Source organism: Sapajus apella, unplaced genomic scaffold, assembly GCF_009761245.1.
Source record: "Sapajus apella isolate SASKATOON/1434 unplaced genomic scaffold, GSC_monkey_1.0 scaffold19, whole genome shotgun sequence".
Lineage (NCBI taxonomy): Eukaryota > Metazoa > Chordata > Mammalia > Primates > Cebidae > Sapajus > Sapajus apella.
Window position 1 is genome coordinate 38,544 of NW_022436959.1, and position 12,119 is coordinate 50,662.

At 41.2% G+C, this 12,119-nt stretch overlaps 1 protein-coding gene across 5 annotated transcripts in view; it reads left to right on the forward strand.

Moving 5' to 3' along the window:
* The first annotated feature begins 529 nt into the window (after positions 1 to 529).
* LOC116557317 (T cell receptor gamma constant 1) overlaps positions 530 to 12,119 on the forward strand; it is a 67,513-nt gene continuing 55,923 nt past the window's right edge. Inside the window, exons 1-2 of one of the 5 annotated variants that reach the window (XM_032286775.1) lie at positions 530 to 800; positions 905 to 1,228. In XM_032286775.1, the coding sequence (XP_032142666.1) occupies positions 758 to 800; positions 905 to 1,228 (367 nt within the window). In that variant the 5' untranslated portion in view covers positions 530 to 757. Of the gene's footprint in view, positions 801 to 904; positions 1,229 to 12,001; positions 12,006 to 12,119 lie in introns of those variants that run through there. The other 4 variants (XM_032286774.1, XM_032286772.1, XM_032286773.1 and 1 more) reach the window with 4 other exon arrangements.

Genomic DNA, 12,119 nt, shown 5'->3' on the forward strand with positions numbered 1-12,119 from the left:
TACTTGAAAATGTCCAAGAGTTAGCTGGATATGATACTCCCTTGCCATGCTGGGCTGTGGCAGTGAGCCACGGCTCCCAGTGGGTAAGTTAAGAATGGAAATCTGGAACACAGCAGCTTTTAAACGGTGTGTTGGGGAAGTTCAGTTTATAGCAATACACTGGGACAGATGAAACTGTCTTGGGTTAGAGAAACAACAGACAATAGGAAGCTGTGTCATCGAGGAGAAGCCGGGATTCAGCAGACATATATTATTCAGGTAGCTGAGGGAGGGGACAAGAACCTGAACCTTCAACAGAAGCAAACAAACTGGAACGGAGGGCCCAGCCCCATGAAGGTGACCAGAAGGACCCCATGCCGCAGCCTGTGTGGGTAGCTGAGCAGAGCTAAGCAGCTTGATGGACCAACATCTCTCCAGCTGGTTGAAGACAAGCTCTCGGAAGACAGTGCTGCATGGCACAGCCCCGACAACCAACAACACCAGCCTGACAACTTGCTGGGGTGACTGCCGGGGGGTCTGAGGTGGCTGTCTGAGCTATGTGGTCTGAGCTCACCCGGCAGGCCTTGTAGCACTGCCTTCACACAGGCTGGAAGTGCCCACAGGTGGTGAGGATACCACTTTACAATGATGCAGGAGGCCTCATGTCACCCTCACTCACGGGAAGTTTGACTTGGTGGACTCAGCCACGCCACAGAGGTCTAATGCTTCTCTGTGGTGATTTCAGGCTGCCCTGGCGGAGAGCACAGTGCCTGCAGACATGTTACCGCTCCACGCATCAATGCTGGCAGTCCTTGGGGCTCGTAAGTAGTTTACTCCCCCAATACCTTTGGACTGATATTCTCTATTGTTATCTATTTTTATAAATTCTACATTGTTGGTTTATTTACTCCCATTTTTCCCCCAGTGTGTGTATATGGTGCAGCTCACCTAGAGCAACCTCAAATTTCCAGTACTAAAACTCTGTCAAAAACAGCCCGCCTGGAATGTGTGGTGTTTGGAGTAACAATTTCTGCGACAGCTATATATTGGTATCGAGAAAGACCTGGTGAAGCCATACAGCTCCTGGTGTACATTTCATCTGATGGCGGTGTCAGAATGGAATCAGGCATTACGTCAGGCAAGTTTGAGGTGGATAGGATACCAGAAACGTCTACATCTACCCTCACCATTCACAATGTGGAGAAAAAAGACATAGCTACCTACTATTGTGCCTTCTGGGAGGTGCACAGTAGCCGACAGTTATAGCTATCTCATTCAAAAAATGTTTATTGAGTCTTTATTTATAATTACAAATTGGGAAGCCACAGTTACCATCAGTGTGCTTATAAACAGTCTTCTAGATAAACATTCTTGTGGTGACTCTACGTGGAGTTGCCAAATTCTATATTTTCTCAAAGCAGAAGCTTTGCATAAGTCTGTACAAGTGACTAGTCTCCTCTTTTACAAGGTTCTACTCTCTCTCCAACAGCTTTTCTAGGTCACCCATGTCTATTCATCTGGTTCAGCCTCTCCTACTCACTGTATCTTTTTCTGGCATAATATACACACATTTTTGGTGTGATTCTTTTGTACTAGTAAACAGGCATCACATCAGTTTTCTCCGATCTTCTTATCTCTCTTGATTAAAAAATGGACATTACATTAAATGACATTCATTTTTCTGGAGGTTAGCATGTAACAAACACAGCAAGATCTAACCATGAGCAATGACAGATATGTTTGATCTTAATTTGTAAACACTTCCACTAATTGAGTCTAAGTTAAAGTCTACTTTGGATTGGGGTTTGAGGAAAAAATCATTTTCTGGCTTAAGATTTCATTTATCCAACAATGACTCTTTGATAGACTACTCCGAGCTGGGCATTACGCACGGCAGAAATGACCATAAGCTCTGCAAAGGCTCGAGGTTGCTTTTGTTCCCTTTCTGCTACTGGGCTGCCATTCACCACTAAAATGAAAGTCCTCAACTTGAATATAACTCATGGTTGTTAATCTCTCATGAATTTTTGTTACTTCTAGTTCAACTTGGGCTTTGCAATTTATTATTATTGATGGTGGTGTTTTAATTTGTTATTTTTTGCCATGAAACCCTTTCTTGAAATGCGATCTTACAAATATAAAATAGAGAAAAGTAGATTTCCACCAGTAAAGAGTTGAGGGATGAATGATTCTTAGCCTCATCTTCTCAAATAGCTCTGATACCTTGATTTTTCAACAGCCCAATAATTATCTGAGTATAACGCATAGTGTACAAAGTGGTCAACGTCCAAATGGGACTCCCCTTACCACGAATGAGCTGTGTGGCAAGGCCTTTAGCGTCTCGAGCTCCACTTCCTCACCTGTGAAGCAAAGGTCCTGTAGTTACCATATGGGGTGGCTGTGAGAACTTCTGAGCTGATGTATGTAAAGGATTTGGCCCAGTGCTTGGCATATTGTGACAGCCCAGTGTTATCTGACAAGAAACAAAACTAGATACAACAGACAAATAACAACAAGCACGCATATATAGTCTTGTGTCCCTTAATGACAGGAGTATATCCCGAGAAATGCATCTTTTGGCAGTTTCCTTGTTGTGCAGATATTGTAGAGAGCCCTTAACACACACCTAGATGGTATAGCCTGCTACGCACCTCGGATATATGGTCTAGCCTGTTGCTCCTAGGCTACAAACCTGCACATCACATTACTATGCTGAATACTATAGGCTATTGTAACACTGATAAGTATTTGTGTATCTAAGCATAGCATAGAAAAGGTATAGTAAAAATACAGTGTAAAAGAAAAAACGCTACACATGTATAGGGCAGTTTTATTACAATTTGTCCATCTTTGACAGAAAGATTATGTAGTGCATGACTGTATATACAAGAAAACACACACACACACACACACACACACACACACACACACACCCCTTTATGTATCCAGGGCTTAGCACTACATCTATCATAGTATGGCTATCACAGTTTGTAGAGAGAATAGATAAATATGAAGAATCTCTTACAAGAGGTCATCCCAGATTAATTTAATTCTAACATTTTGGTCATGGTTCCCTAAGAACTTTGACTCACACACAGCTGGAGACGACAGTGGTCTTATGCATAGCACAGACCACCATCATGGGGAAAAAACAAGTCCAAACTTATGGTCATTTACTCCTTCCCACTTCTTTTGGCTAAGATGAGCTTCACCAGGGACATTTTGGCCACACCAAAGGAAAACTAGCCAGAGGCAAAGCAGTTCCGTCTAAGCTAATATTTGCCAGTTAAATGGTTTAAATTTCTGATTCATAGAAACACTGACATCATCTTATTAGAATATATTGTACTGCATATAGTAGGGGCTCAATGAATATCTGTTGAGTTGAGATTGATATTTTCATTATTATTGAGGTGTTCATTTTACCTAATGGGTCAGGGGGTTGTATGAATGGACGCTGTGACTATCTGATGATTTGGATTCAACTTATTTTCTCTTATACCTGAGGTGGGTGAGATACAATGACTCTGGATAATAGAATCAGCATTATATTATCTAGTTAACATAAAATTTGAATAAAATCTAAGGAAACCTTGGAAAGCAATATTTTCATACTCCATATTATTATCATTATCTTCCTGCCTGCCCCAGGAGAAAATTAGAAGAGAAAAATAATGGTTGCAGATTTCTGAGGAAACAAAGCAAGGTAAAGCCTCTTTTCTTCACCTTCCATTGGCAAAACCACCTCTTCAGCATTTTTGTTTAACTTTGGATTCAAAAGCATCTTGCCAATAAAGATAAATGTCATATACATCATTAATAAAATACTGCTATAATAAACCATATATGAATGTTGCATACAACTTTAGGGTTTGCATTTAATCCTGAAGTGGTCACCTCCTTTCATGTCTGTTTATACTATTTTCCCATTTACTGAGTGGGGAAGGGTCTCCTTATATAGTGCTTCATTGTTGATAAGTCAATACCTGTTGTTTCCGGGATGTTCTTTTTGTGCGTTAAAAACTTCAAAATCCAAAAAAGAAAAAAAAGCAAAAACTACCCACGCATACAAGTACTATGGAAAAAGTAATGTCTACTGCCCAAGAGTCATTGTACAGAAACCACAATTCTAGAAGTTGCTGTATCCACCTGAAAATCCATGTTGACTTTTTGTCTTGGGTGCTTTTTGCCTTCAGTCCTGTGAATGGGCTCACAAGAGGCAGCCTGGGGTAGGGAAAAAGGGCACAGAGTTTGAAATCTTATCTCCAGACATTGCGATCATGAGTATTTTTATTCATGTCATTTATGTACTTTTGAAATGGCCTAATAGAGAACACATCACTTTTGAATTTTATTTTAAAATTTACTTAAAAAAAGAAATCATGTTTCATAATATTAAACATGGCTCTGCATACGACTGAACACCTAGAGACAATATGGAAAATTTGTTGGTTAGAATGGCCTGGAAGGGGCCTGCTTGACTGCTTTTTCTTTAGTCTTCTCTAACAACTTCTGCTTCTTTTTTTTCTTTTTTTTTTTGAGACAGTGTCTCTTTCTGTTGCCCAGGCTGGAGTGCAGTGGCACCATCTCAGCTCACTGTAACCTCCACCTCCAGGGTTCAAGCAATTCTCCTGCCTCAGCCTCCCAAGTAGCTGGGACTACAGGTGCATGCCACCACACCCAGCTAATTTTTTGTTATTTTAGTAGAGATGGGGTTTCACCACCTTAGCCAGGATGGTTTCGATCTCCTGACCTCGTGATCCTCCTGCCTCGGCCTCCCAAAGTGAATTTTGCTTCTCTTTCAAAATGAAATCTTATCTTTTCTCCTGTTTCCTACTGATCACTCCGCTGAGCTAAAGAAAATGTTAGTGATTTGAGTGCTCAAGGCAGCATATTGGACTTGTATGTCTTCATTGAGCACTAGGATTTTCAAGCCTATAGATCCAAGGTCTTGGGAAAAAATAAACAACTTTTTTTCAGTGAGCTAATTGATATAGAAGATAATGGCCACTCCCACCCACACCTTTTGGATCCTGGGCATCAGCTGTGGAGTAAATGGCCCTATATATTGGCCAATGAAGGAGGATGCAGTCAACTCAAGGTCCCTTGTCAGGGAGAGAATGCTGACCCCACTCTCCTATTTCCCAGCTGCCTGCTGGTACATAAACAACGTCTGCAAGATAAGGAAGACCATCCATGCAGCCCAGCGTGGTCAGACTTTTAAGGCAGAGTCAGTTGGAAAATGGACTTGGATGAGCAAAGGAGGAAATCATGCAGATGGCCCAATAAGTGGGTTATGTTTGACCTCAAATAAGTAAGACAAGCTAAAGAGCAAGAAGGTTTTATCTAGTTTCATTTCACTTTCCACAAAACCACAAAGATCCCATCTCCAACAGAACAGATGTGTGACTGTTCCCTGGGTAAAAAAACAGGAAACTGGGCAAATCTTTTGAGATCATCATCAATTAGTGCTTCTTTAGATGATTTCTTTTTTTCTTTTTTGGATGTTTTATGTGTCTTTGTTTTATCAGTTTATTTGAAGTTGTTCATAGCATACTGTGCTGAAAGTATTTACAACTAAACTTAAACAAGTACAAGTCAGCGCAACAAAAGACTATGAATTTACTTTAGTCAAATGATCTAATTATATTCCATGGAATTTCCATTCCACTGAGACATTAATCAGCGAAAGTATTTATTGAACCTCGCATAGACACGCTGTATTTCAGCCTAAAATGTTTGTTGGGGGAGGAGGATGAGGTAACAGTGCAATCATTGCTTGAGAAATTTTATTTCACTCATTGGTTATGGCAGAAAATACCAACTACACATTTTTCTCTAATCTTCCTATTTTTTTTTTCAATATCTCCATTTATATGACATACTTATTTCAAGAGTATCAAAAATAGAATGATTTAAAGAGGAGCATGTCTATTATTTGTAATGCCTTTGTTCTTCAGTTAAGTGAAGGGGTATCAGATATTTGTCGTCTCATTAAATAAATCACCAACATATAATAGAATCAAATAAGAAATGTAAAAGTGATATACATTTAGATAAATGATTATTATGCTTTACGATTATAATACTTCATGAACTGATAACATGATTAATCCAATTGTGCTCATAGTGTTCTTTAAAACAATAACTAAGTTTAAAATAGGGAAACCACCTCAACTCTCATTAAATGATTGAGACTAGAGAAATGCCTGTCACGTTCATGTCAAGTAGGATTTATCCCCTCATCCCCGTTGCTATAATTGATGTGTCTCTTCTGTAGATTCCTAATTTAATTTCTTGACACTTTTAAGTCAACTTTTAACTAGCAAATTAGCAAAGTACTAATGGATTTTCAGAGAGATTGAATCACGTGCTGACCATTAGTAATTTACTGTAGTCCTGTTGTCTTTGTTTTTTACTTATAAATTAAAGTTGGGCTGGGCTTATATCTGTAATCCCTGCACTTTGGGAGGCCGAGGCAGGCGGATCACCTGAGGTCAGGAGTTTGAGAGCAGCCTGACCAACATGGAGAAACCCCATCCGTCTCTACTAAATATACAAAATTAGCTGGGTGTGACAGTGCGTGCCTGAAATCCCAGCTACTCAGTAGGCTGAGGCAGGAGAATCGCTTGAACCAGGGAGGCAGAGGTTGCAGTGAGCCAAGATCGTGCCATTGCACTCCAGCCTGGGCAACTAGAGTGAAACTCTGTCTCAAAAATAAATAAATTAATAAATTAAAGTTCCAGAGTAATTATCAAAACTCCATATTTGTATTCTGAAATTAGCATAATTTGAATTCACAGTCTATGGGTCAGCAGATTTCTCTGACTTTCCTTATTTTCTTTGCTTAGCCACAGACACAGAGAAAAATCAGTGAGTATGTGTACAGAGTTAAATACAGACTGTTCTCTGAATGAGCTCAGTTCTATGTGAAAATAAGGAATATGGTAAATGTTCTGATAAGAGTATAATAATGGTAGCTATTGTTTATTGAGTCCTTCTTATATGTGCGGTACTTTATACTGCATGCTTCATGTCACTTCAGCCTAATAAATTACCGGAAGACAGGTATTATTATCATTATCTCATTTTTATAGATGCCTTCTAGGAACAAATTTGAGACTGATAAATTAAGAGACTTGATAGTAAGCAGTGAGGCTGGGATTTGAATCCACGTCTGTTTGACTATAAAATCTATTGCCTCAATTTCCCAGTGATAAGAAAAACAAAGCCAAACACGTACTTTTAAATGGAGACATTTTGGGGGGAAATAGAAAATTTTATTATTCATGTTATGATTACTTTTTTTTTTTCACCTGCAGCATTAAGCTCCATTCTCTAGGGTCACATGAGGTTCGTTAAATTGATGCTTACAGGGTTTACTTCAAGACAATCTGCAGAGCATTCTCTACAGAGAACTTTCTTATGCAATCAAGTTTTTCTGACTTTCAGGTTCTGAGGTGGTTTTTTTCAACAAGAAAAAAAAAGTGCAACCAAGTGTTCGTTGAGCGACAGAAAGGCAGCGAGATGGAACACAAAGATGTTCCTCCTGATTATCACCTGTCCGCTGCACTCCCTTACTGTCAGCCTGCTGGGGAGCCCAGAAATGTTATCCAAAGGTGGACAGGAAAGGGAGGAAAGGCTGAGACCCAACTGCAGCCTGGCCTGAGATGGCCACATCATGTTCTGCTTCCTGCATAACTGCCCAGAGAGGGCTTGGATGGGCAGAGGGCCAAGTCAGTGTCAGGCCTGGAACTTTACATGCCTTTCTCACTTAGATATTATCAACCCCTTTCTTAGAGAAGGAACTGGGGGTTCAGAGAGACTGTAGCCTCCGAGATCACGTAGGCATCACTAGTAGCAGAGAAGGGATGGACAGTGAGTGTGACTGTCAATGAAACGTACCCTCTTTCCACCATACCACACTCACCCAGCAAGAACTGGCATAAATGACAAGGGAGGAACAGGGCCTCAGACTTCTCCGTATATTCACAAGGATGTGGAATATGTTCCTGTTAAGTGTACCCAAGCACAGAATTTTGTCCTTTAATGTAAAGGTTGAAGCAGAAAGACTTCCAATTTACCAGATGAAACGTAATACAGCAATCAAACAGCCTGACTCTTTTTAGTGACTATCAATAGGATTACCACTATATTATTCATTTGTTCTTCAAGGGAAAAAATGAAACTAAGTCCTTGATTCCATGACATAGATAAAAGTTCTGAGAAGGAAGAAGTTAATGGGTCACTGGGAAGGCTTCATGGAGCCAGAAGATTCAAGTAAAAGTCTTGCCAAGTAAGAAAAGGAGAAAGTTCATTTGTGCCACACACAGCCTGGTTGCAACAGTACAAACTAGCTTTTGTCATCACATTTTCTAATACCGAAAGGACATATCTTAGGAAAAAAGCATCCCAAATTTACAGATATGTTTTTATTTATAGCACTTAATTATTTTTTGAATCAAACTCTTCAGTTAAGTAATTTTACTACTTCCTTGGGTACAGGATAAGTGAGACATTTGCAGCCAGTCTGCTCCTTGCCATGTTTGCTGTGGACGTGGGAAACCTCTCTGGGGGAAGAGGATGGGCACAGCAGACCCATCACTGGTCATGCTGTACCCCACCACCCAGAGCCTCCATTCAGAGGGCAAGGCTGAGGGCCCCACCACTCCTCATGATGGGGAGTTCCTCTGTCTAGAGATGCTATTTATTATCATTCAAGTCAAGGAACTAAAATCCTAAGAAGAAGAGCATACCCCAAAGCCAAAATTAGGCCTCTTAACAGTAGCTCTGTGCTCATCCTGCTTCAACAAGGAGGCAGAGGAGAGAGGATGTAGGTGAAGGATATGGAATCCACTGAGTTTCCACTTGATGTCAGGCCTGTTATGCACTTATTCAAGCCAATGCTGGATAGGGCATTTCAATTTCATTTTCATAGTTGAGGGCACTGGGTGTCAGATAGCAACAAGTCAAGCTAACAGCAGGCTGAACTGGAATTAAAAGCAGGACTGAATGATTGCATGCTCACCTGTATAGCACACTATGTGGACTTGCTTGGTATTGAAGAAACAGGGTTTAGTTCCAATTCTACCATTTACTAGCTAAGAGGCCGTACATTACCCCCTCTTTCCCGTGGAGAATCCCTTCCTGTCTCAAACTGTTGCTTGGATTAAATGAGCCAATGTCTGTCAAAGTGTTTTGGAAATTGTAAACACCATACCAAAGTAAAGAGTTCTAGTTTTATTTTAACACATTTCATTCATTCCAGTATGATTTCTCATATGAATTATCTTCTAAGAATAGTCAATATTTGTGGAGCTCCCACTGTAGGGAAGGCACCCTTCTTGATAAAATAAGGGGCTTTAACAATCCCTAAAACATATGACCTCGATGTAGCAAAAATGAACTGAAAGTAGCAGGTAGCAAGTGTTCTAGCAAAGCTGCAGTGCTGTATGCTGAGTGATAGAGGTGTCTACAGTAATAGCCACTCTAATTCCTCAAGAAAAACAGATGGTAGCAAAGAAGAGTAAATGATATTGCTCATTGAGTGATTAGCTTTTTTACATAGTTCTGTGGGAGTTTCATTCAGTCGCAATCTCGGCTGAGACTCAAAGCTCGGGGCAATGGTAGTTATCCAAAAGAAGGGGACGGAACCAGAGTTTCTCAGTGAGGGGCAATCCCCTTTCCAGCTGATACTAGCAATGTCTGAAGACATTTTTTGTTGTCACAAACAGAGTGAGAATGCTACCGGTATCTAGTGAGTAGAGGCCAGAGGTGCTGCTAAACATCCTACAATGCACAGGAGAGCCCACAACGAAGAATTGTCGAGCCCAAAAGGTCAATAGTGGAGAGGCTGGGAAACCCTGGGGTAGCTGGCTGTGTTTCTCAAAGACTTGCTAAGAGGCAAACAACATTGATAGCTCCAACCTTTGGCTCATGAACTATATCCAGCCTAAATACAGTAAGAGCTTGGAGAATTCCTGGGGACTCTAATTTTGCAAAGACTTTCTCCGAAAAGCACTGTTGGAAGTTCCCTGGAAACCCCTTCCTTTCCCGGTGAGGGGGTAACAAGGTAGCTCTCCTACTTCCACACCAGATAGGACTCCCAGGTCCTACAGCCACCATGGGTCCAGAGCAGAGCCCTGTGTGCAGGTCATGGAAGTGTTGGGTCTGTGCTGTAAGCATTTGGTGGGCAGAGAAACCAGTGAGGACTCTCACCTGGAAAAGTGGACAGGTGGCTTCAGGTCATAGCACACTTGGTAAGTTAGTTAGATAATCTTGATGAAACAATAATAATGAAAAAGAATCTTTCTAAAAGTTTCTAAGAACGAACAAGATAACAAGGTGCCTGTTTTACCCTAGCAAACAGACTGATTATCATGGTGTCATATAGTTATGGGTAAAGGTCCCATGTGACCAATTAACTACCTCAGAAATGACTGATCTGGGCACAGGGCCGGGAGACACCCATTTTCTCTGTGAACACTCTACAAGTTTCCCCTTCCTCATCCTGGAGTGACTTCTCGGCTCCAGGTCACCTATCTCCTCAGCTTTCTTCTCGGGCACCCAGCCCTAGCTGATAGGACATCACAGCTACATGTATGCACCTGTTCTTCACTCTGGGAATGTGAACTTATTCCCCTAATTCTCAGATTGGCTGAGGGATATTTTTTTTTAAGATGTATGTTTCATTTCTTGATAACTTTGGTTTCATCGAAAACGCTATTTTGTTTCTAGTTGAAATTGGCTAAAAACAGTTGAAGCAAGAGAAAATCTTTATTTCATTAGCAGAAATGAAGCATATATTTTCACTGTAGGGCATCCAGATAGAACTTTTCATACACACTCAGATAGTAACAAATACCAAATCAGGCTTTTGAGTATCTGACATCTTTTCAAGGTCAGATATAGGCAAAGAGGTCAGATTATAGGCAAAGAGCCACAACCATATATAAAATTCTGTATATAAATTCTATATATAAAATTCTGTCTACTCTCCTCTAGTTCTTAATATAAAATTCCCAGAAAAAGAGGAAGACATGATGACCCAATATAATGGCCCCCAGGAACCTAGCATGACATTGGAGCCAAGGTAATGAGCACTTGCCCTGTTATGATGTGTGACCACATCCTTCCCAGTGTGGAAGAGCCTCGTCCAGTCCTCTGCCTGGCTAGGACTCAGCCTCAGCTTGCAGCACTTCCTGTGTTCCTCAGGCGATGCCTCTGTGATCACAGGAAACCAGAAAGGGAGCCTGATGACTATCAATACCCTTAAGTGTCTTATTTGACATCATTTCCTATTGACTTAGGCTCCTATTTAGAGACTACGTTTGTTGAAACTGGATGATTATTTCAGATAAGGCAAGGTCCATTATTTCATTTCTTAGAGACTTCTAGTCATGGTGAAATGCTCAGGGTGAAGATGCTGGCAAGGAACAAGATGGAATTCATATCCACTCATCTCCCATGGGCTGCCAGAAAATGTGATAGATATCCTACATGTTCAGAATCTCAGGTGATTGTCCTTACCTGGTAAATAAACTTCTTCATGAAAGAAATAACTGATGCTTAGACAGGGGCAGGTATCTGTCCAAACAGTTCATGCTCTTTCAACTGCACTGTTGGGCCACTTTGAATACCTTTAGTGTTTATTAACTTTACAGGAATAGGGCAAGGCGCCATGGCTGAGGCCTATAATCCCAGCGCTTTCAGAGGTTGAGGCGGGCAGATCACTTGACCTCAGGAATTCGAGACCGGCCTGGCCAACAGGTTGAAACCTCGTCTCTATAAAAACACAAAAATTAGCCAGGTATGGAGGCGCATGCCTGTAGTCCCGGCTATTCCAGAAGCTGAAGTGGGAGGATCACTTGAGCCCAGGAGGCAGAGGTTTCAGAGAGCCAAGATGGCACTACTGCTCTCCAGCCAGGGCTACAGAGCAAGACCCTGTCTGAAAAATGAACAAACAAACAAAACTTTATAGGAATGAACAGTGGCATTTGTGAGTAACTATGGGCTGGCCCAGACCTACTGCCCAGCCCTGCAGAGCCAGGTCAAGACAGAATGGGCAGTGACTCAAGAAGCCAAGGCTAAAGGGTCATGTTGGACAAATATCTGGAAGAGTTCCACCCTCTCACCCCATG